General features: G+C 39.7%; 1 protein-coding gene across 1 annotated transcript; it reads right to left on the reverse strand.

The window, feature by feature from the left end:
* On the reverse strand, positions 1-27,890 carry ESCO2 (establishment of sister chromatid cohesion N-acetyltransferase 2). The gene is made up of 11 exons (XM_040237072.1): positions 27,377-27,890; positions 25,954-26,014; positions 24,385-25,210; positions 21,912-22,005; positions 18,824-18,881; positions 15,408-15,534; positions 14,131-14,262; positions 12,999-13,088; positions 12,206-12,349; positions 4,276-4,451; positions 1-492 (listed from the first exon to the last, which is right to left on the reverse strand). Exons 1-11 carry the CDS (start codon positions 27,675-27,677, stop codon positions 360-362), a joined length of 2,142 nt encoding a protein of 713 aa, XP_040093006.1. The 5' UTR covers positions 27,678-27,890; the 3' UTR covers positions 1-359.
* Between the last annotated feature and the right edge of the window lie 15 nt (positions 27,891-27,905).

A 27,905-nucleotide genomic window follows, 5' to 3' on the forward strand; every position in this document is an offset into this window, starting at 1 on the left:
AAAATGAGAATTTTGTGTATGAAGTCAGGAGTTACTTTTAAAAAAGGGGGGATGGAAATTTGCCTATCTTTAAACTTTCTGATCAGGCATCAAGTAATTCTGGCCTCAAAGTGTACTTTATAAATAACTGGTCAAATTTCTGTGAAAAACCAATGTTCTTACACAGAAGAGAAATAATTTTCCAGCTATAGCTCCAAAATTTCATAATTAAGGATTCAGAGTCCTAGTCAGTATACATTAAAGATTTTTCCTTTCTTTGTATCCCTAGATACTTGCTATTTGTTAAATAGTTTGTATTTTATGATAATAGGCTGTCAGAACTCATTCACACAGTAATTGTTCTATAGTTGAAATTAGTTTCAACTATTAAAATTGTATACAAGGAAATTAGGTGTGTTGCAGTACTTGGTTGCAAATAACTTGCCATCTGGTGTTGGGTCAGAAAATGCTATTTCATTAGTGCTGAGAAAACAGCCAAACATGAAGCAATTCCTAAAAAGAGAGGAAAAGACAATTTAACAATGGAACCAACTTTAAATTTTGATTAAACATGAGCACAATATTTTAAAGCAATCCAGTTAAAAAAACTTCAATCTCTTTGTCTTTCAGTCACTAAGTCGTGTCTACCTTCTTTTCAACCCCAGGGACTATAGCACTCCACGCTCCTCTGTCCATGGGATCTCCCAGGCAATCCTGGAGTGGGTTCACATTTCCTACTCCAGGGGATCTTCCTGACCCAGGGATCAAACTCCTGTCTCCTGCATTGGCAGGAATGAGTTTAAAAAAAAAAAACAACCCACTGAGTCACCTGGGAAGCCCCTCAATCTTTTTAAATATTCTTAGTTAAAATCATTCTATTAAGTGGTAAAATGACTCAATGTCTTCTATTTTAGGGGGTGGAAGTTTAATGGTATCATTTCACAGGTGAGAAAACTAAGGCCCATAAAAAGTTCTGCTGAGAGGCAAAGAGAACCATATAAACCATCCAGTTGACTCTAGGTGATCCATGGTAATAATAAGCCACTGATATGAAATAGTATTGCTAATTAAAAGCCACTGCTGCTGCTGCTGCTGCTAAGTCGCTTCCGTCGTGTCTGACTCTGTGCGACTCCATAGACGGCAGCCCACCAGGCTCCCCCATCCCTGGGATTCTCTAGGCAAGAATACTGGAGTAGGTTGCCATTTCCTTCCCCAATGCATGAAAATGGAAAGTAAAAGTGAAGTCGCTCAGTCGTGTCCGACTCTTAGCGACCCCATGGACTGCAGCCTACCAGGCTCCTCCGTCCATGGGATTTTCCAGGCAAGAGTACTCCAATTAAAAGCCATAGATAATTAAAACAAAAACAAAAACAAAAACAACACCAACAATTTTAACCAATAACTATCTTCTTTTTAACTACATCACACATTCAGAGGTTTAAGAAGGCAAAACCTAGTTTTGCCTTTTGACTACATTTTGACTGCATTTTGACTACCAACTCTCCTTGATCCAGCTCAACTGGGATTAAAAGCAATAAACTGAAATAGCTGAAAGAATTCAACAAAACTGAGGGGTATTCTATGAAATAACTGGCCTTAGTCTTCAAATGCGTCTAAGTCCTAACAGACAAAGAAAGGCTAAATAACTTACAGGTTAAGGAAGATGAAGACTAAAGAGATTATGACTAAAAGCAATATGTAATCCTGAAGAGGAAAAAAAAAGCTATGAAGGGCATTTGAGACAAATAACAAAACTGAAATATGGACTATACATTAGATATTAAATATCCCAAATTTGGTAACTGAGCTGTTCTTATGTAAGAGAATATACTTGAACATACTGAAGTACTAAGGGGGTAAAGAGGCATATTATATGTAACTTACTTTAATTCAGGAAGAAAATAAAAAAGAATCTGGACAAAGATACTGAGGGTGTTCTTTTTACTATTCTTCCTATTCTTTCATATGTGAAATTACTTCAAAATAAAAAAGAATTGGATTCAATGAGAAGTTAAGATATCAGCTTCAAGTATACTTACTATATAATTGAATAAAAGCGTATTGCTATATATACTAGACTTCAAAGCAAAATATTGATTAAGCAGTTCTCTTTGTTTTCATGAATGATGGTATGAGCTACAGAAAGAGTATTATTAGATCTGCGGTTTTGAGTCCTAACTCTCCTTTTACTATCTCCATCACTGTAATCTGTACTAATAATCCTATCTGAGCCTCAGCTGCTTCTGATGCAAAACAATTAGGAATACTGTTCACTTGTGAGGATTTAAAACATACATTGCCTGTAGAGAAAGATGATTAGGCTCCTCATATACAGGAGAGCTGCCAATTATGTTACCTGTATCTCCAACCCAAGAGTGTGAGAAGATATGTTCTCAAATGATTGTTTTATATTTCTCCTTTGCAACTTTATTTTTATCACTGCTTACAATCTATTGCCTTAGTATTCAAAGTATTACCTACATACCAGGAACATTCAGCATCAGCCAAGAGCTTGTTAGAAATGCAGCATCTCAGGCCCACCCCAATCTACTGAATCACACCTGCATTTGAACAAGATCCCCAAGTTGTTCACAGGCACTTTCACATTTGAGAAGCACCGGACTACTGCCTGGAAGAACCAGGTTAAATACTGGTATTCTCCATGGCCTTCCCTGGTGGCTCAGATGGTATTGTTCCTGCAGTGCAGGAGACCTGGGTTCAATCCCTGGGTTGGGAAGATCCCCTGGAGAAGGGAATGGCTGGAGAAGGGAATGGCAATCCCATGGACAGAGGAGTCTGGCGGGCTCCATGGGGTCGCTAAGAGTCGGACAAAACTGACTGGCACGCACACGCACACTCTCTCTCTCCATACACACACACTATCCACACACACACACACACACTCTCTCTCTCTCCACACACACACACACTCTCTCTCCCCACACACACACTCTCTCTCTCTCCCCACACACACACTCTCTCTCTCCACACACACACACACACACACACACACTTTCTCTCTATGCACATACACTCTCTCTACTCACACACACACACATTCTCTCTACACACACACTCCCTCCTTCTCCACACACACACACACACACTCTCTCTCTCCACATACACACTCTCTCTCCACACACACACACACTCTCTCTCTCTCCACACACACACACACACACACTCTCTCTCTCTCCACACACACTCTCTCTCCACACACACTCTCTCTCTCCACACACACACTCTCTCTCTCCACACACACTCTCTCTCTCCACACACACACTCTCTCTCTCCACACACACACTTTCTCTCTATGCATACACACTCTCTCTACTCACACACACACACATTCTCTCTCCACACACACTCCCTCCTTCTCCACACACACACACTCTCTCTCTCTCTCCACACACACACTCTCTTTCTCCATACACACACACACACTCTCTCTCTCTCTCCACACACACACACTCTCTCTCTCTCTCCACACACACTCTATGCACACATACTCTCTCTACGCACACACACTCTCTCTCCACACACACACACACTCTCTCTCTCCACACACACACACGCTTTCTCTCTCTCTCTCTCCCCCCATACCAAATCTATGTATCTCAATAAAAAATAAAGAAAATGGAGGTTATTTCACAATTAACTACAAACAAAAATCTTCACAGACACCAACTTTTCTCACTGCTCCCCTTTTAAGGTATGTGTGGGTGAGAGTTCTCTTATATATGTTAAATATACTAGACTTTTACTAATTAGATAAATGAATAGTAAATAACTATTCTCTGGGTTGTCTTGCTAATTCCCTTTTACATTTAGCTACATTTGTGTTATAGTAAGTCTCTAGTAATCATCTAGTCACACATCAATGAACATACAATTTCTACAATTCTTTTTTAAACCTCTCTTGTTTTTATAGGTTATATTTATTTAAATTAATTTTACATTTGTTGAATCTAATAAAAAGTTGGACTTGTATTTTCCATTTGTTTGCCTTCTTTTTCATTTCCTAGCAATTTATCTTTATCTTATTAATGTGTTGGTCTATAACAAAATCCAGTCTTTGACTACAGGTAGTTTGAAAAGCACTGGTCTAGAATATTTCACACTTGGAATACTGTGTGCAAAATTGAGTATACCTAGTAGTTTTTTTTCTGTTCCATGTCAGCACTGCCTCAGCCTGACTTTGGTAGTATTTACACAGACCAACACCATTCCCTTTGGCTCATGAGCCAGGAAAGCTTCTGGAGAGCTAGCCTGAGTCTCAGCAATTTTACTTCTTACCTGAGCGTGTCTACCAGTCGTCGTGCAATGCGCTTTCTTCTTTTCAGTCTGAAGACCCAGATTCTACTTATCCCACACACTGCAGGTTCTGGTACATCTGAACATTGCCAAGCCCTCTGACATTCTTTAGAGCTTGGGGTTTCTGGGCCAGATGGTTCAGACACGACACGGAAGGCCTGCAGTGATGCACAGAGGCGTTAGAGATAATGGTACAGCTGAGTTCACATTTCTTTTTAAACAAAACTTAAGTATCTAAAATAAATCTTATTCCACCTTCACAAAAATGTTTAAGTTCTTTGCTATTTCTTGAATTCTTGCCCAATTATATTCACTTAATGCAGAAAAATGATAGTGGTGTTGAGATATTCCCACATACTAGTGTATTATACCAATGTGAAACTTCCTTCTTTTATTGATTTAAAAAAATAATAAAATTCAGACTCTTAATAAAGCACATAAGCTTCTCCCATTCTTTGCATCCTAAAGTGTATATATGATATCCTGAAAAAATTAATAACACTAAAGGTTTTTGCATATAAACTATGAAATTGGTATTTTAAGTTTTTTTAATACTTATTTTGAAATAATTGTTGATTCAGAGGAAGTTGACAAATGGCACAGACAGGACGTGTATCCTTCACCCTATTTCCCCCAATGGTTACATCTTCCATAATTGTAGTACAATACCCAAACTGAGAAATTAACATGGGAACAATGTGGGTGGGACAGTTCTATGATAATTCATTGTATCTGAATATTGACTTAACCATCACTACAACCAAAATATAAAGCTACTGCATTATCATGAAGCTCTTCCTCTTGCTACCTCTCTATAATCACACCCATTTTCTCCCCTCCACCACTGCTAAGCTGTGCAACCACAATCTGTTCTCTATCTCTAAAATTCTGACATCTTGCTGCTGCTGCTGCTACTGCTACGTTGCTTCAGTTGTGTCCGACTCTGTGTGACCCCACAGATGGTAGCCACCCAGGCTCCCCCGTCCCTGGGATTCTCCAGGCAAGAACACTGGAGTGGGTTGCCATTTCCTTCTCCAATGCATGAAAGTGAAAAGTGAAAGTGAAGTCACTGAATCATGTCCAACTCTCAGTGACCCCATGGACTGCAGCCTACCAGGCTCCTCTGTCCATGGGATTTTCCAGGCAAGAGTACTGGAATGGGGTGCCTTCTCTGATATTTTGAGGATATCATATAAATGGACTCATACAGCATGTGACCTTTTGAGAATGGATCTTTTTCACTCAGCAATATGCTCTTGATAACCTGTCCAAGTTGTTGCATGTATCAACAGTTTGTTCCTTTTATTGCCAAGTAATATTCCACTGTATGGATATACCAGTGTGTTTAATCACTCACTTACTGAAGGACACTTTGCTTGTTTCCAGCTATTGGCTATCACAAATAAAGCTGCTATAAACATTCAGCTACGGGTTTTTGTGTAGACACAAGTTTTCATTTCTAGAATAAATGCCCAGGACTATGATTGCTGAGTCATATGGTAAATGTATAATTAATTTTTTAAGAAACTGCCAAGCTGTTCCCAGAGTGTCTGTAATATTTTACATTCCCTCCAACAATGAATGAAAAAACCTCCTTTTCCTGCACCCACACCAGCATTTGCTATTGTCACTGTTTTACACTGTAGCTGTTCTTAGGTGTATTTGAAACTTTAACTTCCATCAAGAACACTTTGCTTCTGAAATGAGAATGAACAGAAGAGTACATGTACCAGTCAGTTGGCTATACAGATATTCCTCAACTTACAAACAGTTACATCCTGATAAACATAGCTTCTAAGCTGAAAACACTGTACCTTGAAAAGGAGTGCATTTAATACACCTAACCTGTGAAACCTCATAGTTTAGCCTGCTGCTGCTGCTGCTGCTAAGTTGCTCAGTCATGTCCGACTCTGTGCGACCCCATAGACGGCAGCCCGCCAGGCTCCCCCGTCCCTGGGATTCTCCAGGCAAGAACATTGGAGTGGGTTGCCATCTCCTTCTCCAATGCATGAAAGTGAAAAGTGAAAGTGAAGTTGCTCAGTCGTGTCTGACTCTTAGTGACCCCATGGACTGCAGCCTACCAGGCTCCTCTGCCCATGGGATTTAGTTTAGCCTAGCTTACCTTAAATATGCTAAGAGTGCTTACATTAGACTACAGTTTGGCAAAATCATTGAACACAAAGCCTAATTTATAATAAAGTGCTGGAACTTCCCTGGTGGTCCACTGTCTGAGACTCTGAGCTCCCAATGTAGGGGGCCTGGGTTGGATCCCTGGTCAGGGAACTAGATCCCAGATGCTACAACTCTCAGTTGTAGCATCAACTGTACAACTCTCACATCATGCACTAAAGATCCCTCATGCTACAACTAAGAGCTGGCACAGCCAGATAAATATCAAATTGATAATTTAAAAAAGGAAAAAAAAGCGCTGAATATCTCATGTAATTTACTGGATACTGTACTAAAAATGAAAAACAAAATGGCTGTATGCAGAGAGCAGTTGTTAAGTATACTGTTTGTTTACCCTTGTGATTGCCTAGTAGACTACAGCTGCCATTCTCTGCTGCTGCCCAGCATCACAAAAGTGCATATGGCTAGCCCTGGAAAATATGAAAACTTGAAGAAGTTTCTGCTGAATGTCTATGGTTTTCATACCATTGCAGAATTGAAAAGTTGTAAATCAGACAATCTGTATTGCCCATTATCACTACATAAACAGTGCACTAAAGACCAAAGAAAGAAAAGGGCCAAATTGATTGCTTTTACAGACCATAATACAAACCAACTGCTTTTCTTTCTCCACTCATATATATGTATGAGATGAAAAGCAGAAAAACACAGAAAAGGAAAATAAGAAAGAGAAAGATGGTAGAAATGAAGGGGGAACAGGGAACAGGGAGGCATCTATAAAAATGAGTAAGACCAATTTATGCTAGCATCATTTCAAGATGTCTTAAAACAAGCATGCATTTTAAAAAGTAAAGGGACATAAGTGTGGGATATTATAGTCAGGTTAAAAGAACACATTTGAGCTATAATTCTCTCTAGCTTAAGACTACCCTGTAAGCTCCTTGAAGGGCAAAAACTAGTATCTCTATTTGAGAACAAGGGTTGGCAAACTTTTTCTGTTTGGGACCAAACTGTAAATGCTTTAGGCTCCTTGGCCCATGTGGTCTCTGTTGCACCTACTCAACCCTGCCATTGCTGCACAAAAGCAACCACAGATAATATGAAGAGGAATGAGCATGGCTCTGGGGCAATAAAACTTTATTTACAAAAAAGAGGAAGGCCACACTTAGCCCCTGGGTTATTTGTTAACTCCTCTGCCAGAACACTGCTAATTAGTGTCCAAAGTAGATTCTAATTATGGGACAAGTAACAACAACTTTCCAATTTCCTGTTGATGGGTGGGGCTGTGTTCCCTCCCTGTTGTTTGACCTGACCCCAAACTATGGTGGAGGTAAGGAAGATAATGGCGACCTCCTTCAAAAGGTCCTAGGTAAGCAATGCTGCACTCAGTGCCCCCAACTCTGCAGGAGACCACCACCAACCCAGCCTCTGCCGGAGACTCCTGGTCACTTATAGGCAAGTCTGGGTCATCTCTTATGGGGTCACTGCTCCTTTCCCTTGGATCCTGGTGCACACAAGGTTTTGTGCAAACAAGTTTGTTTGCCCAGTCCTGTTTAAGTTCTGTAATCAAATCCCACTGGTCTCCAAAGTCAAAATCCCTGGGGCTTCTCATTCCCTTTGCTAGATCCCCAGGTTGGACAATCTGTTGTGGGTCCTAGAACTTAACAGTGCAAGAATTTCTTTGGTGTAGTTGTTCTGCAGTGTGTGGGGTGTCTGCTCAGTGGCTCTCTGGTGGGGTTAATGGCGACCTCCTCCAAGAGGGCTTGTGCCACAGGCTGTGTGAGCCAGGTCTGCTGCATGCAGAGCCCCTGCCACCGTGGCAAGCCACTGCTGACCCATACCTCCACAGTAGACACAAACACTCTTAAGGGCAGGTCCAGCTCAGTCTCTGTGGGGTCTCTGGATCCTGGTGCGCACAAGGTTTTGTTTGAGTCTTCCAAGCGTCTCCGGTGAGTATGGAGTTTGCTTCTAAACACGATTTCACCCCTTCTACCATCTTGCTGGGGCTTTTCGTTTGCCCATGGACACAGGGTATTCTTTTTTGGTGGGATCCAACCAAAAAATGTCAATGCTTGCTCAGCAATGAGTTGTCAATGCTTGTTCAGCAGCGAGCTGTAATTTTGGAGTTCTCGCGGAGAAGATGAGCGCACGTCCTTCTACTTTCCCCATCTTTACTAAGCATGGCCCCACCCATCAGAACAAGACCCAATTTGCCCCACCGTCAGTTTCTCCCATCGAGAAGCTTCCAAAAGTCTCTTATCCTTACCCATCAGAGAGCAGGCACCCAGAATGAAAACCATAATCACAGAAAACTAATCAAACTGATCACATGGACCACAGCCTTATCTAACTCAATGAAACTATGAGCTATGCTGTGTAGGGCCACCCAAAATGGACAGGTCATAATGGAGGGTCCTGACAAAATGTGGTCCACTGGAGAAGGGAATGGCAAACCACTTCAGTATTCTTGCCTTGAGAACCCCATGAACAGTATTAAAAGGCAAAAAGATATGACACTGAAAGATATGATACTGAACTTCCCAGGTAGTCAGGTGCCCAATATGCTGCTGGAGATCAGTGGAGAAATAATTCCAAAAAGAATGAAGGGATGGAGCCAAAGCAAAAACACCACCCAGTTGTGAATGGGACTGGTGATGGAAGCAGGGTTCGATGCTATAAAGACAATATTGCATAGGAACCTGGAATGTTAGGTCCATGAATCAAGATAAATTGGAAGTGGTCAAACAGGAAATGGCAAGAGTAAACAACATTTTAGGAATCAGTGAACTAAAATGGACTGGAATGGGAGAATTTAATTCAGATGACCATTATATCTACTACTATGGCCAAGAATCCTTTAGAAGAAATGGAGCAGCCCTCATAGCCAACAAAAGAGTTGAAATGCAGTATTTGGGTACAATCTCAAAAACAACAGAATGAACTCTATTCGTTTCCGAGGCAAACCATTCAATATCATAGTAATCCAAGTCTATGCCCCAACCAGTAATGCTGAAGAAGCTGAAGTTGAACAGTTCTATGAAGACCTACAAGGCCTTCTAGAACTAACACCCCCAAAAGATGTCCTTTTCATCACAGGGGACTGGAATGCAAAAGTAGAAGGTCAAGAGATACCCGGAGTTAACAGGCAAAAATTTGGCCTTGGAGTACAAAATGAAGCAGGGCAAAGGCTAACAGAGTTTTGCCAAGAGAACGCACTGGTCATAGCAAACACCCTGTTCCAACAACACAAGGGAAGATTCTACACATGGACATCACCAGATGGCCAACATCGAAATCAGATTGATTATATTCTTTGCAGCCAAAGATGGAGAAGCTCTATACAGTCAGCAAAAAGAAGACGGGGAGCTGACTGTGGCTCAGATCATGCGCTCCTTATTGCCAAATTCAGACTTATATTGAAAAAAGTAGGGAAAACCACTAGACCATTTAGGTATGACCGAAATCAAATCCTATATGATTATACAGTGGAAGTGACAAATAAGATTCAAGGGATTACGTCTGAAAGACAGAGTACCTGAAGAGCTATGGACGAAGATTTGTGACATTGTATAGGAGGCAGGGATCAAGACCATCCCCAAGAAAAAGAAGTGCAAAAAGAGAAAACAGTTGTCTGAGGAGGCTTTACAAATAGCTGAAAAAAGAAGAGAAGCTAAAGGCAAAGGAGAAAAGGAAAGATATACCCATTTGAATGCAGAGGATAGCAAGGAGAGATAAGAAAGCCTTCCTCAGTGATCAATGTAAAGAAACAGAGGAAAACAACAGAATGGGAAAGACTAGAGATCTCTTCAAGAAAATTAGAAATACCAAGGGAACATTGCATGCAAAAATGGGCACAATAAAGGACAGAAATAGTATGGACCTAACAGAAGCAGAAGATATTAAGAAGAGGTGGCAAGAATACACAGAACTATTAAAAAAAGATCTCATGACCCCAAGATAACCACGATGGTGTGATCACTCACCTAAAGCCAGACATCCTGGAATGCAAAGTCAAGTGGGCCTTAGGAAGCTTCACTATGAACAAAGCTAGTGGAGATGGAATCCCAGGTGAGCTATTTCAAATTCTAAAAGATGATGCTGTTGAAGTGTTGCACTCAATATGCCAGCAAATTTGGAAAACTCCGCAGTGGCCACAGGACTGGAAAAGGTCAGTTTTCATTCCAATCCCAAAGAAAGGCAATGCCAAAGAATGTTCAAACTACCACACAATTGCACTCATCTCACACACTAGCAAAGTAATGCTCAAAATTCTTTAAGCCAGGCTTCAATAGTACATGAACCATGTATTATTTTCCAGATGTTTAAGCTGGATTTAGAAAAGGTAGAGGAACCACAGATCAAACTGCCAACATCCACTGGATCACAGAAAAAGCAATAGAGTTTGAGAAAAACATCTACTTCTGCTTTATTGACTATGCCAAAGCCTTTGACTGTGTGATCACAACAAATTATGGAAAATTCTTCAAGAGATGGGAACACCAGACCACCTAATCTGTTCCTGAGAAATCTGTATGCAGGTCGAGATGCAACAGTTAGAACCAGACATGGAACAACAGACTGGTTCCAAATTGGGAAAGGAGTATGTCAAGGCTGTATACTGTCACCCTGCTTATTTAACTTCTATGTAGAGTACATCATGCGAAATGCCGGGCTAGATGAAGCACAAGCTGGAATCAAGATTGCCGGGAGAAATATCAATAACCTCAGATATGCAGATGACAACACTCTTATGGCAGAAAATGAAGAAGAACTAAAGAGCCTTGTGATGAAAGTGAAAGAGGAGAATGGAAAAGCTGGATTTAAACTTGACATTCAAAAAATGAAGATCATAGCATCCGGTCCCATCTCGTCGTGGCAAATAGATAGGGAAACAATGGAAACAGTGATAGACTGTTTTCTTGGGCTCCAAAAATCACTGCAGACAATGACTGCAGCCATGAAATTAAAAGACACTTGCTCCTTGGAAGAAAAGCTATGACCAACCTAGACAGCATATTAAAAAGCAGAGACATTACTTTGCCAACAAAGGTCTGTCTAGTCAAAGCTATGGTCTTTCCAGTAGTCATGTATGGATGTGAGAGTTGGACTGTATAGAAAGCTGAGCAAAGAAGAATTGATGCTTTTGAACTGTGGTGTTGGAGAAGACTCTTGAGAGTCCTTTAGACTACAAGGAGATCAAACCATTTAATCCTAAAGGAAATCAGTCCTGAATATTCATTGGAAGGACTGATGTTGAAGCTGAAACTCCAATACTTTGGTCACCTGATGGGAAAGACCCTGATGCTGGGAAAGACTGAAGGCAGGAGAAAGGGATGACAGAGGATGAGATGGTTGTATGGCATCACCGACTCAAGGGACATGAGTTTGAGCAAGCTCTGGGAGTTGGTGATAGGCAGGGAAGCCAGTCCAAGGGGTCACAAAAAGTTGGACATGACTGAGCGACTGAACTGAACAACCATTTTGCTAAATATACTAACCGGCACTAAGCCACATGTTCAATAACTGAGCTTGTTTAAAATACTATACTTTATAGTCCAAGTATATAAAAGACTATATGAGCTTAAGACTGACTAATCCTGCTTATATAAGGCAAAATATCAGATATAATAGAAATAAATGACTTCAATTATCTAGATGGTCAAGGATATTTTAGAAGGAAAAAGATCATTAATGGTAGCCTTCTTAAATGCTTGAGACTTCTCCCAACTACTTCATTTTGCTCAAAAGTTACTCCAGTAATTTGTAAGATAGCATACCATACCTGTTTGATGGGCTCTGCAATTAAACACCCAACTACTTTCTTTTCATCAGAGATAAAGAGCAAGGTTTTGGTTTTGTTTGGATATTTGGGAACAACTTGCTGGAAGCCCAATTCATTATCAACAAGTTCCTGGACATCTTCAACCTAACGATGTCAAAAACCAAAAGAGATGAATTTGTTTTAAAAAATATAACAGAATATATATATATACAAGTATGCTTATCAGTTTAACCTCTTTTGTCTCTATTTCTTAAATTTTCACAACCCCCAAATTATTCCACTACTGAGGCATGTTTCTGCCACTTCGGAAACAGGGTTTTAAGAAACTATTTTAAATATCACTTTCAGCACCCTTGAATGGAACAGGGAGTAAGGAAGATTCTGTTTCAGCTTTATCCCTTGTCTACTGGGGTGAACCATCCAGCCCAAAAAACAAAGGCAATACCAACCTAAGAATTAGACCCTGGAGCTGTTAATTTCTCAACCTTATAAAGTTTAGTTTATTTTTCACAAATGGAAGATGTAGGCAAGCAATACAATATGGACTCAATCTATTTTCTTTAATCTCTTTTTGACACACCTTTACTTGTTTTGTAATTGTAAGTTTAATTTTGTATGACTACTTTGAAAGTCATCCTAACACCTGTACCAATGTACAGTGATTATCTATAAGCAAAGGTGTTTTATATAATACTTTGATATAGGTTGATTTTTTGGTGGAGAATGGGGAGAGCAGAAGGAAAACAAAGACTGAAAAACTAATATTGTAAAAAGAAAAACTAACGTTTCATACCTTTCTGATAGCATAACTCGGGTCACGTGGCAGGACCAACACAATTTTCCCATCCCAAAACTCTGCTACAACACGTTCTTTTTTCCAGCCCTGCCAAAGCGGGAGAAAAAAATCACATTTTGATCTAAAGCAGAAAAAAATTAAATGTGGTCTGGAGAAGACAAAAAAGATGAACAAATGAGTGATATAAAAAAGATAAAATTCGACTACATGAATGTGGTAAAGGAAATAAAAGATGACCAAAACAAAGCTCCCGTCCTCAAGGGGCTGACATACTGTTAGGAGACACATAAATAATCTATTATAAAAGAAAGTGAAAGTTGCTCAGTCATGTCCAACTCTTTGAGACCCCATAGTCCATGGAATTCTCTAAGCCAGAATAGTAGCGTGGATAGCCTTTCCTTTCTCCAGGGGATCTTCCCAATCCAGGGATCAAACCCAGGTCTCCTGCATTGCAGGCAGATTTTTTACCAGCTGAGCCACAAGGGAAGCCCATCATAAAACAAGGCGAAGTCAAATAAGAGCCCCTTGTAAGAATACAGAGAAAAAAACCACGAATTAGCAGTGCGAGAGTGGTGGAGGGGCAGGATAAGAATTTTAATAAATCAGGCTAAAAATATTATGAAGGCATGAATTACAGCAATAAAAACATGAAAAACGGGCATGCATTTGAGTAGCAGGTATAATCATAAAGATAAGGCCAATAACACACTGTATAGGGAGTAGGAAGTTTCATGAAGGTGCTTCATGAAGAGCAAAGAAATACCCTGGAGGAGTCAAAGAAAGCTGTTTTTCTAAGGTTATCTAGAAAGAAGAAACTGGAGTGAGAAAAGGGGAAACTTTTCTACCTTGACTGCTCAGCTCTGCTCCAAAAGCTAGAGGTAAGGATGCAGGGTGTTCATTCAACCAAGAGCAGTAACTTCTCTTAGATTAGCTCACAAAGTTTGAAATGGCACATCTATTAAAACTAAAATACCATCAGTCTCAAATATTAAACACACAACAAAATTACAGATGATAAAATATTTCTGGATATGTAAATCTTTCTATATTTAAGCAAAATGAATGTCTCTTTTAAAGCATTTTCACTTTTAGAACGAATGGAAACAAGCTTTTTTGTTTTTATACTTACTGTATATTTGATTCCCTCCACAAATCGGTGGTGATGCTGAACATGCTGCAGTTCGTCCTCGGGGTTGGAAGCAGCGTAGATCATGCCACAGGACTTACACATGGTGGCTCCGAAATGTTTCTGACCTGCATCCTACAATTGGAAGAGGAAAAATAGCCAATCTAAACACATCACAGATAGCTCTACATTTAGTTCATGTAAATTTGTCTATTCATTCAAATTTGTCCTTATTTTTCTTTTATGCTGGTATAGGCGAAACATAAATGAAAGTCTGGTTACTCTTTCTCTCTACCCATCAACAAAATAGAATAAAAAGAGCCTAACATTGCCATCACAATAAAAGTGAAATTGCCTCTTTGAAGGGACAGCAGAAAAAAAACACACCAAGATTCTTTAGCTCGACCCATAGTTCTAAGAAGGAATAAGAGGAAATCATAAATATTATAGCTAAGATGAAAAATGGAACATCCTTATTAAGCTCTTACATGAGAGGCCTAAAAAAGCCTTATTTCAAAGAAGCAGGGCAAAATTTCGGGACTTATATATTCATTAGATAGCATTTTTTCCTTAAATGGTTAGGAAAAATTAATTTTAATTAAATATTAAATAAATTAACATATTAATAAAATTAAAAATTAAATATTAAAATTCTTTTCCCTAAGAGTTGATAAAAATAAGTATAATACATAGTAAAAGTTCAAGAAAAGCATAGATAAATTAATGAATATAGAGAATTCAGAGATATTCAATGTCAAGGCTTATTAATTCCTATTCTGTCTCATAAGGCATTGCTTAACGCTACTGAAAACATCAACTTTTGAACTGTCTATATAGGTGTTTGCAAATTTTCTGCCAAGAGCCAGATAGTAAACATTTTAGGCTTTGCAGGCCACATATATTCTTCTCCTTTTCTTCCCAACCTTTTAAGAATATAAACGCCATTAGGTCAAAGGCCATGGTCCAACTTTGGCCCATAGGTATCATATGCCAAACCCAGATCTAATGCAGTGTAGCTCTTCTTGTTAAGTCTTTTATAGATTGACAATAATCTTCCTGATTCGGAGACAACTCATTCATCAGCATTCTACTAAACTGCCAGCACTATCTGTTCAAAAATATCCTTGACTAGCTTTAAATGCTGCCACAACAGCAAAGGTACCATTTACAAACCCAGAACATCTGTAACTCCTGGTAACTAGGCTAAGACCACACATCAGACTTCAGGTTCTATACGTGAGACCCATGTACAGGAGGAGCTTTGTTTTAAATGTACTCACAATGATGAGCTGGTCTTTTGTTTCTTTGTTTGAATCTCTGGTATTAGTACTCTTCTGTATGTTGATTTGTTTTAAGAAGTTAGTAGATGTGGTGGATCCCACAGAAGACTGTTCTTCAACTAGAGATCTTGAAATAGAAAGGTGGTAAGTGTTATTTAATAATTTTAACACGTTTGATAAATTATAATGAAAAGAAAACACATGTATATAACATTGCAATTTTTAGTGCTTTCTATCAATAATAATTTGAAGTAATAGGGCTAGAAACAATGAGAAGCCCGAGGCCCACTCAGACAGGATTGGTAGTCAACTCAAAGTAAAGTAACTAGGGAAGAATGATGGAAAGACTCAAAATTCCTGTCTTCTAACTCCAAGTTCAAAGGATTTCATCTATAATATCACATGCATATGGGTTTCCTAGGTGGTTCAGAGGTGAAGAATCCACCTGCTAAGCAGGAGATGCAGGTTTGATCCCTGGGTCAGAAAGATCCTCTGAAGAAGGAAATGGCAACCCACTCCAGTATTACCTGGGAAATCCCATGGACAGAGGAGCCTGGGGGCTACAGTTCACGGGGTCACAAAGCATCAGACATGTCTTAGTGACTAAACAACAACAACAAATCAGATGCATATACATAGGATTTCTTCATAAATTGATGTCACCTTTAAAAATTAATCTTTTCTTGCTTTTTAAATCTTAAGACAATATTTACCCATGCAGGCATAAAGAAATTCATGGAATGCCACAGCAAATAAGTAGACGCTAATACTGGATCTCACAGACCCACAGGAAGTCAGTCACCAGCAACCAGCATATTACGATCCAACAACTTTTTACTGGGGCATGGGGCAGTGAGTGAGCTAATACACACCTAAAGCAGCACCCTGCTGCTGCTGCTAAATCGCTTCAGTCGTGTCCGACTCTGCGACCCTGTAGATGGCAGCCCACCAGGCTCCCCCGTCCCTGGGATTCTCCAGGCAAGAACACTGGAGTGGGTTGCCATTTCCTTCTCCAGTGCATGAAAGTGAAATGTGAAAGTGAAGTCGCTCAGTCATGTCCGACTCTTCGCAACCCCATGGACCAGGGCTACATGGGGTTTTCCTCCATCCATGGGATTTTCCAGGCAAGAGTACTGGAGTGGGGTGCCATTGCCTTCTCCGCACCCTTCTAGTCTCAAATTCTTAGACAAAAAAAAATTTAGCTGGATAGATGTTGAGGCAATCTTTTCCCTTTAGGAGACAATGCTGGGGCTGTCTTATAGAGGGTGCAAACTGGAGCCCATAGGCCAAATCCAGCTAGCAGATATTTTGATTGGCTCACATAGAGTTTGGATTAGCTATGAATATTTTAAAATCTAGAGATTTCACTTAAACATGTGTATTTCCAATACTGCAAGAGACATTGGAAGATCATTAGACCTGTTCATCAAGGAATCTAAGAGTTGGAGCTACTGGCACAGGCTCTTTTAGAGGGGGTGTGCTTCTCCAGTTGGCTGCAGCCTCTGTAGGCACTAAGTTTGTAACCCTTGCCTTACAATGAAATGACCTTCTCCCAAAGAGCAAAGAAATAGAAATCTCTAGAGTAGAGGCAAGGGGGTGGGGGTGGGGGAACAAGTACCCAAAGCAAGAAGTTCAAACAGAAACTCACATTGATAAATAAAAAAAAAAGCTGGAAAAATACCCTATGTAATGCTTTATGCTAACCCAATCTGTCCTCTTATCATCTGACTAGAAAATAGCTTTTATAATGACTTGACAAACCCATGGTGAGAAATATATTTCATATCATGACCAATAGATACACATACATAACTGGGGAAAAAAGATTCACTAAATACACTTAGTATGTGAGAGATGTATTATTCTATTAAGAAAAAATGCTAGATGTGATGCCCTTAAATTTTTATTGATGTGACAAACTATCAATACTAATGCCAATAATATAAAAAACACTTGTCTAGGTCACTAACTCCTCTATACCTTATACAACCTTTGCCAAGTAACTCAGCATTTCCCATCCTTACATGCATTTTTACTTCTAGCCTAGCAATGTTAACACTTTATTATACACATTTGTTTAAATGTCTGTCCTCTTCTAACCATGACTTCCTTGACAGCAGAGCCATGTTGTACTTATCTTCACATCTCTAAAATTCAGTGTAGTTCAATATCACACGGTATTCTATAGATGTTCACCAAATGTAAGAGTACAAACCCAGACAATCTGTGATCTACCTAAAGTAAAAGTCAGATTAAGCCACAGGAAACTGATGATATCTGACATTTTGGGTCCTACCTAATGAGCAAATTTCAAATGACTCAACCAACAGTCTAACATCTCCCTATGCTAGGTTAGTTTACACACTGTTAGCTAATTGTGATAGGTTTTGATCCTCAATAAATAGAAGACAGATGAGAAAAGGGAAAGGTGAAAGAAATTAGGAATATGGTCTTTGAAGGGGAAAAACTACCCACCTAACCACATGGTGAGATGCCCTAAGAGCAGGAAAACTTTACTAGGAAGTACCCTGCTCATTATCTTCAGATGTTTATCATCAAACAGGAAAAAAGAAACAAAGCTGCTTACTGAGCAGCTCCCTAGAGAAGGAAATGGCAACCCACTCCAGGATTCTTGCCTGGAGAATCCCATGGATAGAGGAGCCTGGTGGACTATAGCCCATATGGTTGCAAAGAGTTGGATATGACTGAAGTGACTTAACACACTGCCTAGCAAGATGTTCAAACTGTAAGAAACTTCGTTCTCAGAGCTTTTTTGCGGATACTCATAAGCACCCATGCCTCCCCCAGTTCCAGTTTTAGTTTTGAGCAGGATAGTATGTAGCTTCAGCTGGAAATTATAACAGCATTGAGTTGCTGCAAGTTACTTATTCCTCTGGCCAGTCTCCTCATCTGTAAAATGGGGTAATAACAGTATCCACACCATGAGATGCCAAGTGCCCATTAAACATGAACTATTATCAGTATGTTATCACACAGAGGAGGCAATACAGCCTAATGGGCTTTGATCAAATATGGATTCTAGTCCTGGCTTTGTCATCCAAGAGCTGTGCAACTGTGGCTGAAATACAAAGTTTTCTCCGCTGAAAATGGTAATAACAATATCAAGCTTCTGGGTTGTAGTGGGGATAAGTGAAATAGTGAATATAAATTATTATGGGTCAGGTATTATACAAAAATTGAAGAAATTACTGTTATTCCAGCCCATAAAGGTCTTTTCCTGCTCTTAATTCAAGTTCTTATGAAGTTTCTATGAGAGGGTCTGATTTCATCTCCTATTCTAAATATTTCAATGGGGAAGAGAAAAATGCTCTCCAAATTAAATAGTATAAGAAAAAAAGAGAGACCCAATGGACTCATAATTAAACCTTGAACATTAAAATAAGAGCAACCCTTACCTTTTTGTGTTGACTGAAGACAGAGTGAAGATGGGATAGACAATGGACTCAGGAGAAACTGGTAGGGGAAAAAAGAGAACAGTAATTTGTATCACAGAATAAACTTAAAACTTTAAAGCATAAGATTTTAAAGATTAATAAAACAAAAATACAATACTTGATTTTAAGACTTAACAGTAATTAAGACAGTATGGTACTGACAAACAGATCAATGTAACAAAATAGAGCCCCAAAACAGCCACCACCCATGCATGTATAATCAACTGATTTTTAACCAAGAGGCATAAGTTAATTCAACAGCAAAAAGATAGCCATCAAATTATGCTGGAACAATTTGACATCCATATACAAAAAAATGACAATGCTCACATAAAAATTAACTCAAAATGGATCACAGATCTAAATGCAAAATGTAAAACTATAAAACTTCTAGAAGAAAATTCCACATGAACCTGGGTTTGATAATAAGTTTTTACATACATCACCAAAAGTACTCCAGTAGCAATAAGCACATCAAGTCCAGAACCTGGTTTCCAAATAATATTCCCCAACAGAAGGGACCATCGTTCCTTGGAGAAATGGCTGAGTCTAGGACTAGGTTTGCAAGAGGAGCCTATAGCCTTTGTAGTGCCAGAAAGTAATAAGGAAGTGCTCAAAAAACAAAAGAAGGGGACATGTCAAAGAGAACTGACCCAATGGTCAAAGCTGGAACAATATGAACAACAGAATAAATCATGTAGTATTAGACTTTAACCCCAAATATAAAATATTCATGAGTGCATACTGGTGAATATTCAGGAGTCTATTTATTTACTTAAAAATTGAGTAAATAAATGGGAGACAAGAGATAACTCTTCCTAACAGAAGGATTCCAAATAATATATGTGAAAATTCCCCCCTCCAGATGGAAGCTTAGTCCCCATCCCTCCCTGAAAGGGTAGGCTAGACTTAATGACTTACTTCCAAAGGACAGAGTTTGGCAAAGGAAAAAGGGTAACTTTTACAGTGGAGAAATTGGGCAAACCTGACCAACCAAGTGACAGAGTTTAAGTTAACATCATCTATAATGTCATGTGGACATCATACCCAAAGTGGTGAGAATGGCATTAACCTCAGTGGCATTCTTCCTCCAAACCTATAACCCTGGTCTAACAATGAGAAAAATATCAGGCAAACCAGGTGCAGGAACATCCTATAATATAACTGGCCAGTACTCCTCAAGAATGTCACGGTCATGAAAACAAAGAAAAGACTGAGAAAATGTCACAGACAAGGGGAGACTATGGAGACCCGGCAACTAAATACAATGTGATCCCTAGGCTGGGTCCTACAACAAAAAGGGGATGTTAATGAAAAAAATCAGTCAATTCCAGATACAGCCTAGAGCTTATTTAATAATATACCAGTGATTAGTTTCTTAGTTTTGACAAAAAGTATAATAGTCGTACAAGATGGTAACACCACCTTACCTGTCTCTGAGAAACCTGTATACAGGTCAAGAAGCAACAGTTAGAACAGGACATGGAACAAAGGACTTGTTCAAAATTGGGAAAGGAGTATGACAAGGCTGTGTACTGTCACACTACTTATTCAACTTCTATGCAGAGTACATCATGTAAAATGCTGGGTTGGATGAATCACAAGCTGGAATCAAGACTGCCAGGAGAAATATCAACAACCTCAGATATGCAGATAATGCCACTCCAATGGTAGAAAGTGTAGAAGAACAAATGAGCCTCTTGATGAGGGTCAAAGAGGAGAGTGAAAAAGCTGTCTTTAACACTCAACATTAAAAAACTATGATCACGGCATCTGGTCCCATCACCTCATGGCAAATAAAGGAGGAAAAAGTGGAAGCAGTGACAGATGTTATTTTCTTGGGCTCCAAAATCACTACAGATGATGACTGCAGCCATGAAATTAAAAGACACTTGCTCCTTGGAAGGAAAGCTATGACTAAACTAGACAGTGAATTAAAAAGCAGAGACATCACTTTGCGAACAAAGGTCTGTTTGGTTAAAAATATTGTTTTTCCAGTAGTCATGTATGAATATGAGAGCTGGACCATAAAGAAGGCTGAGCACTGAAGAACTGATGCTTTCAAAGACTCTCAAGAGTCCCTATGACTGCAAAGGGATCAAGCCAGTCAATCCTAAAGTAAATCAACCCTGAATATTCATCGGAAGGACTGATGCTGAAGCTCCAATACTTTGGCCACCTGATGCAAAGAACAGACTCATTGGAAAATAAGACCCTGATGCTGGGAAAGATTGAGGACAGGAGAAGGCGAGACACAGGATGAGATGGTTGGATGGCATCACTGACTCAATGGACATGAGTTTGAGCAAACTCCAGGAGACAGTGAAAGAAAGGGAAGCCTGGAGTGCTGCAGTCCATGGGGTCCCAAAAGAGTTGGACATGACTTAGTGACTGAACAAGAACAATAGGGTAAATGGGGTAAGACAGGGACAATTTCTCTGTAAATCTAAAATTACTACAAAATGAAAAGCTTATTTAAAAAAAGAAGTGGGAATTCCCTGGTGGTCCAGTGGCTACGATTCAGTGCTTTCATTGCTACGGCCTGGGTTCATTCCCTGAGTCCAACCTCTTACTTGAGAGATCTCTTCCCTAGATCACAGTTAATTACTGGCAGACCCAGACAAAACCCAAGACTCCTGATGCCAAATCCAGTGCCCTCCTATGGCTTAGTGAATTCTGCTTACAATTAGGCTTTGATCACAGATATATATATTTTTCACTCCCTCCTATCATTTTGGCTAAACGCATAGGTATGATGAGAACACCTGGCTCTAGATAGCTTAAGTAACTGGGCCATATCTCACAGACCAATTAATCAGAGTATTTTGTCTTAAGTTCTCACATAAGTTCTCCTTGTCTCCTCCTCAAAATGCACTGCACTGCTTATCATACAAAACAGTGTTACCAAGAGCAACACAAACATACAAAGTCACGGATACTGAATTATTTTAAAAAGCCAAAATAGTATTGTATATAATTTCATATTGACACATGTAATGAAGCATTATTACATGAAACTCATTTTGAGAAGAAAAGTTCTCTTACTTACCTGTCTTGTTCTTACTGAAAGACTCCTCTGAAGGACAACTCTTATTTTCATCAGTTTTACATTCCCTTGAAGAAATGACTCCATCTGATGCATCCTGAAAATATTGAGTAAAATTAAAGAAACCTATAATTCTTAATCATTGCACATTTAGCCAATGAATCCCAAGAGATCCGTTTCTAAAACAAAATATGTGTTTTCATTATGAATTACATTTCATGACTTTAAATCCTCAATTTTCAGTCTGTTTTAAGGAAAATTTCCTCTATATTTACTAAATGTTATATTTTTAAAAGATAGAGTGTGCATATTTAAGTTTATAATTTGTCATCCTGTCAAAAATGTATTTTTCCTGATAAAGATGACAGAATGAAAATTTTAGAACATCCCAACTACAAAAATAAATTGAACAAGAGAAAAATCAGTAAAAATGGCAGAAATTTCCCTACTGCTGCTAAGTCGCTTCAGTTGTGTCTGACTCTGTGCGACCCCACAGATGGCAGCCCACCAGGCTCCCCAATCCCTGGGATTCTCTAGGCAAGAACACTAGAGTGGGTAGCCACTGCCTTCTCCAATGCATGAAAGTGAAAAGTGAAAGTGAAGTCGCTCAGTCATGTCCGACCCTCAGCGACCCCATGGACTGCAGCCTACCAGGCTCCTCTGTCCATGGGATTTTCCAGGCAAGAGTACTGGAGCGGGGTGCCATTGCCTTCTCCGAGAAATTTCCCTAGGAGTCGCCAAAATGAAAAGAACCAACCCTCTGTCACAAGCTTTAAAAACAGGGAGCAAAGGAGAGAAAAACATCCTGGAGTAGTTGGAGAGGCTTCTAACTCCCACTTTTTGGATAGCAGCAGGGAGGTGGGAAAAACAAAGTAGAAAAACGTGTTACAAACTTCAGTAAACACTACTTATTTGATGAGACTTAAGAGAACATACAGCTTGGGGGAAAAGGAAAAAACTTTTGATTAAAGAACTCCTATTTAAAATCATAACTATCTCAGAAGAACAGGGGACAAGCCATCAGTTTGCTGTTTCTCAAGGCTCCACAGAGTTGGGAAAAGGTTATGCACTCTCTAATGAAAACAGGATTTACCCTTAGCTGTGCTGTGCTTGGTTACTCAGTCCTGTTGGACTCTTTGCAACCCCATGGACTGTAGCCTGCCAGGCTCCTCTGTTCTTGGGATTCTCCAGGCAGGAATACTGGAGTGGGTTGCCATGCCATCCTCCAGGGGATCTTCTCAACCCAAGGATCAAATCCATGTCTCTTATGTCTCCTGCACTAGCAGTCAAGGTTCTTTACTGCTAGTGCCACCTGGGAAGCCCCTAGAAACACTAACTATCAAATAAAAGTTAAGTTTCTCTGGACCACAGTCACAAAGGAACTTAAAGAGCTACCTCCATAATACCAAAACCATAATACCATAAAACCACATTACCAAAAAATGATGGTAGGCTTCATTAAGCCAAAAAAGGGAGGAAAATCCTATTTTTCTACTCTGCCTCAAAATTCTTTATAATTATGATAGCATCTGGCTTCATAAAACCAGTCCTCCAGACTGTAAACAAAATTTTGTTCCTGTATGGCAGTAATCTCAGGGAACAAAGTATCAGGCTACCACCTGACAGGTCTTCATTTCCTTCCACTAAATCAATGTATGGAAACATCTAGATCAGACCAGTTTTGCTGCTAATTTTACTTACCTTGTAAATATTTAAGTTTGCAGTTCCCACTGTCAATGTTTTTTCCTGTCTATCAAGTATTGCCAAGTATATTGCTAAATGGAACATGTTCTTGCTTGCCTAAGCCATAAGAGCAATTCTACTAATTCTTTATATTGTTTCTGACAAAAAAACCACAACTATATCTTGATAGAGGTTTTGGTTACATGGTATGTGAGTTTATCAAAATTCAGACTATATATCTGCACAATTCACTGTATATAGATACATGTCAATTAAAAAAATGTGGGGCATGGCTCAAGCTAATATTAATTCTCAATCCATCAAAATAAGTGTGTATATATTGCGGTGGGGGGGGGTCTTCTGCATTTCTACCTATTCATCTTATTAGCCTTCTCCATGTCTATTTGATAATGAAGAGACAGTCTTGTGTGACATGATTTCTCTCCAAGATTTCCTTCTTTTCTGAGCTTTAAGAGACTCGCTACCTACACACATACATACTTACCCACCTACATACATACAAATACAGTTTTCCCTGGTAGCTCAGTCAGTAAAGAATCTGCCTGCAATGCAGGAGAGAGGGGTTTGATCCCTGGGTTGGGGAGATTCCTTGGAGAAGGAAATGGCAACCCACTCTAGTATTCTTGCCTGGGAAACACAATCGACAGAAGAGCCTGGCAGGCTACAATCCATGGGGTCACAAGAGTCAGACACGACTTAGCAACTAAACCACCACCACCACCATATATAGAGAGAGCCAACTTAGTTTTAGAAGCTATGTATTTCCATTTACCTTTATTAATTTATCTTCACTTTTACTTCTTTTACTCAACAGCTCAACGTTCAGTTCTTTTTCTCCTAATACACACTTTGGCGCTTGCCTTGTCTCAAAACTTCTTTCAGTGACAGTCTCTCCATCAGATTCTTCAGTAACTTCTGATTTATTTTTCTGGGTGAGTCCCAGTAATGGCTTATCTTTCAGGGATGATTTTCTCAATGAGGGCTTTTTCCTGCTAACAAAAAAAGCTGCTCCACCCTGGAGGGTAACTTGTGGTTTGACCTTCTGGCTTAGAACTCGAGGAGCATTCAGATTATTTTCAGCTGAGTAACAATTATTCTCCATAGTTGGCTTATAGGTCACTTGGTACTGCTTGGAATTTTTAGAATTCTTTGATACAGGCTTGATGCATTTATATCCCACTTGACACTTAGCAGTTAAACTCTTCTGTGGTTTTTTGTTCATCTTCTTGGAGCAGACTGGTTTTCCTTGCATTTTTTCTGTCATATAGGAATAGGTTTTATCTTCATTATTAGTTTTTAGACCAATGGATCTACTCTCTTTTATCAGCTTTCTCTCCAATGGATTGAGGTACCACTTATCTTTGTTGTAAAAGGATACAGCAGACACAACAGATTTAAATGGTGAACGCTGATTTGCAGATGGCAATCTATTTTCAGTCGTTCTGAGTGGACTTGAAATCAAATGGCCTTGTTGAGAGCAATGAATCTTTCCTTCATTTTTATCACTGGTTTGGCAAATGTGCTTTTTATTAGGTAATGGAAATACATTTTCAGTGAAGTCCAAAATTAATTTCTTTGATGGAATATCTGATAATGGGCTATGAAAAGAAACACAGTCCATCGATAGTTATTTTGCTTTGGTTTTTATGTCAATTTACTACTAAGCAATAAACAACTTCACCAGGAAGGCATATTAAAAATATATCGCCAAAATCATCTATCTACATACACTATTAGATTAGCAGTAGGAATTCTCAATTTGTCTTTACAAAGTATTTGAGTATTTTTCAAAACTAAGACCCCAATAATGTTTGTGAAAACACTTTACAAAGAAGCTTTGAGAAATGTGTGTGTGTGTGTATGTGTGTTTTAAAACCTATTTCTAAGTTTTGGCCATATACTCTGAAACAAGTTCCCTAAAATGATTAACTATACACAATAAACTGACCAATTAGGGCCTGTAATTTATATCTCTGGTATAACATGCACAGAGTACACAACTTTATAGGATTGCTGTGTATAACAGGATGAGCACCTATTATATGCAAAACAGCATGTTAAATATTATATAAGAGAGCAGAAAGAAGCAAGGTAATAAAAGATCTGACACATTTCCAAGCCATTAGATAACAGCCCTTTTTCTGATTCCCTCCAAAGGCACTAAAGAATTAATTATAAAAGCTTATATTATTTCCAGACTAGAATTAGAATATAAAGTATTACTATAACTATAAGGAGTAGGAAATGAAAGAATGGAAATATTTAGACATAGAAGAGAGAAGATAAAAAAAATTTAAGACGGTAGATTTTTTAAAGAATTTCCACTCAGGATGAGACTTACATGTCCCGGTTCAAAGAGCACTGCTTCCTTTTTGTTGGCGTTAAAGTTGACATCTTAACTCCTAAAAGCAACAGAACAATAACCAAATAAATCCAATGTGTATAAAAATCGCTATATCAAAACTACAATTTATAATACTGAAACAGTTCTCAGATCGGTGATGGTCCATTAAGATTTAAAAAAAAAGGTTTTTTTTAAAAAAGCAAATTACTTTGATAAAGGTTTAAAGCATGAAGGTAAAAAAATAAAATAAAATCACTACCTCACAAAGAAAGTGAAGTCACTCAGTCGTGTCCAACTCTTTGCGACCCCATGGACTGGGACCTACCAGGTTCCTCCATCCATGGGATTTTCCAGGCAAGAATACTGGAGTGGGTTGCCATTCTCCTTCTCCAAGAGATCTTCCCGACCCAGGGATTGAACCCGGTCTCTGGCATTGTAGGCAGACACTTTACCGTCTGAGCCACCAGGGAAGCCCCCCACCCCCACCCCCTCCACTAATTAAGCAGAGGCAGTACAATTTAAATTAAGCAGGAACAGTACAAATTTCAAGCTGGAAAATGGTCCTACCAAACAGGAAGGATTTTACCCCATTTCAGGACACACTTTCCCTACTTCAATAGCCTGATGAATTCATCTCAAGTTTAATCACTCTTTATCCTGGGCAGCTGTCCTTCCCATAGCCCTCACCACCTGCCTCCCCCCAAATCCCAACAGCCCTCCTGCTGTTAGATGCTCTTGCCCTAGGCTTCCAATCCACCCTGCACTTCCTTGGTATCCATTTTGCGTATTTTCTCGTCTTTGGCTTGACAGTCTTTCCCTACAGCCTGCAGGTACAATGAAGGCAGAGACCATCTCTAACTTTTTCATCAGAAGCCAGCAAGAAAACAGGGAAGCATAATTCTCTCCCAGTTTATTAGCTGAGGAGTCGCTTGTTTTCTTATTGACAAAATACTCTGACCTTCTAAGGCTGCGAGTAATAAACACAATCACGCATGTTAACTCTCAAGCAGATGGTATGCTGATCAATAAAATTTCCCTTCCCCTTCCTTTCGGATCAAGTGTATTTTTAATACACAAGCATAACTTTCAAGTTAAACAGAAAGACCTGAGTCTCTGGAAATTCGTGTCGAGCTGCAGCTTTAAAGATCTTTCTGAGGCTGAATGAGGAAAAACAGGAGAGAAAAGCGACCCTGTCCCCACACGCTGTCAGGGCAAAAGGGCGAGAAAACTCAGCGTCAGAAAGATGGAAACCCGGAGACCTGGAAGCGCGGATACCAGCTCGCTAGCTCTGGTCTTCAGCCTAGAATGCGCCAAGCACCGAGCAAAAGCTCTCTTTCTTTGACATTCACCCCCACGTCCCACAGAACCTCCTGGTCCTCTGGTTCTTCCACATCACGCCTCGGCCCCACGCAGCACTTACCTGGTAGCACCTCAGACAGGCGACCTCTCCTCAGCCGAGCCCGTGGTCCCCTACTGTGTTCAAATTCTCGCGCGCCAGTCCAGGCGGAAACCGCTGCGTTCCGATTCGCCGCTTCCCAGCGTATCCAAGGGCAGGCTCGACGATTGGTTGTGCACCAGCGCTTGCCCCGCCTCGCAGGAGGTGGTCTCCAAGAGTCTCCCGCCCTTGCAAGGCTGAAACTTCTCCCCTGGTGGAAACCACGTCTTCCAGAACCCCTTGCGGCAGCGCCGGGCTCCTTTCTGGAGGCCTTACCTAGGTGCATTCTGGGAGTTGTAGTTTTCGGCAGAATGAAGGCGTTCTCTGGTACTCGATATATTCTGAGGTCACTTGTAAGATTTTTTTTTTTTTTTTAATAGCATCCTAAGATTCTCAAGTTACTTTTCCCATTTGGAGCTATAATGTTGGTGATCAGTCGCTAAGTCGTATCCGACTCTTGCGACCCCATGGACTGTAGCCTGCCAGGCTCCTCTGTCCATGGGATTCTCCAGCC

This window comes from Oryx dammah, unplaced genomic scaffold (genome assembly GCF_014754425.2).
Source record: "Oryx dammah isolate SB20612 unplaced genomic scaffold, SCBI_Odam_1.1 HiC_scaffold_1, whole genome shotgun sequence".
NCBI classification, from domain to species: Eukaryota; Metazoa; Chordata; class Mammalia; order Artiodactyla; family Bovidae; genus Oryx; species Oryx dammah.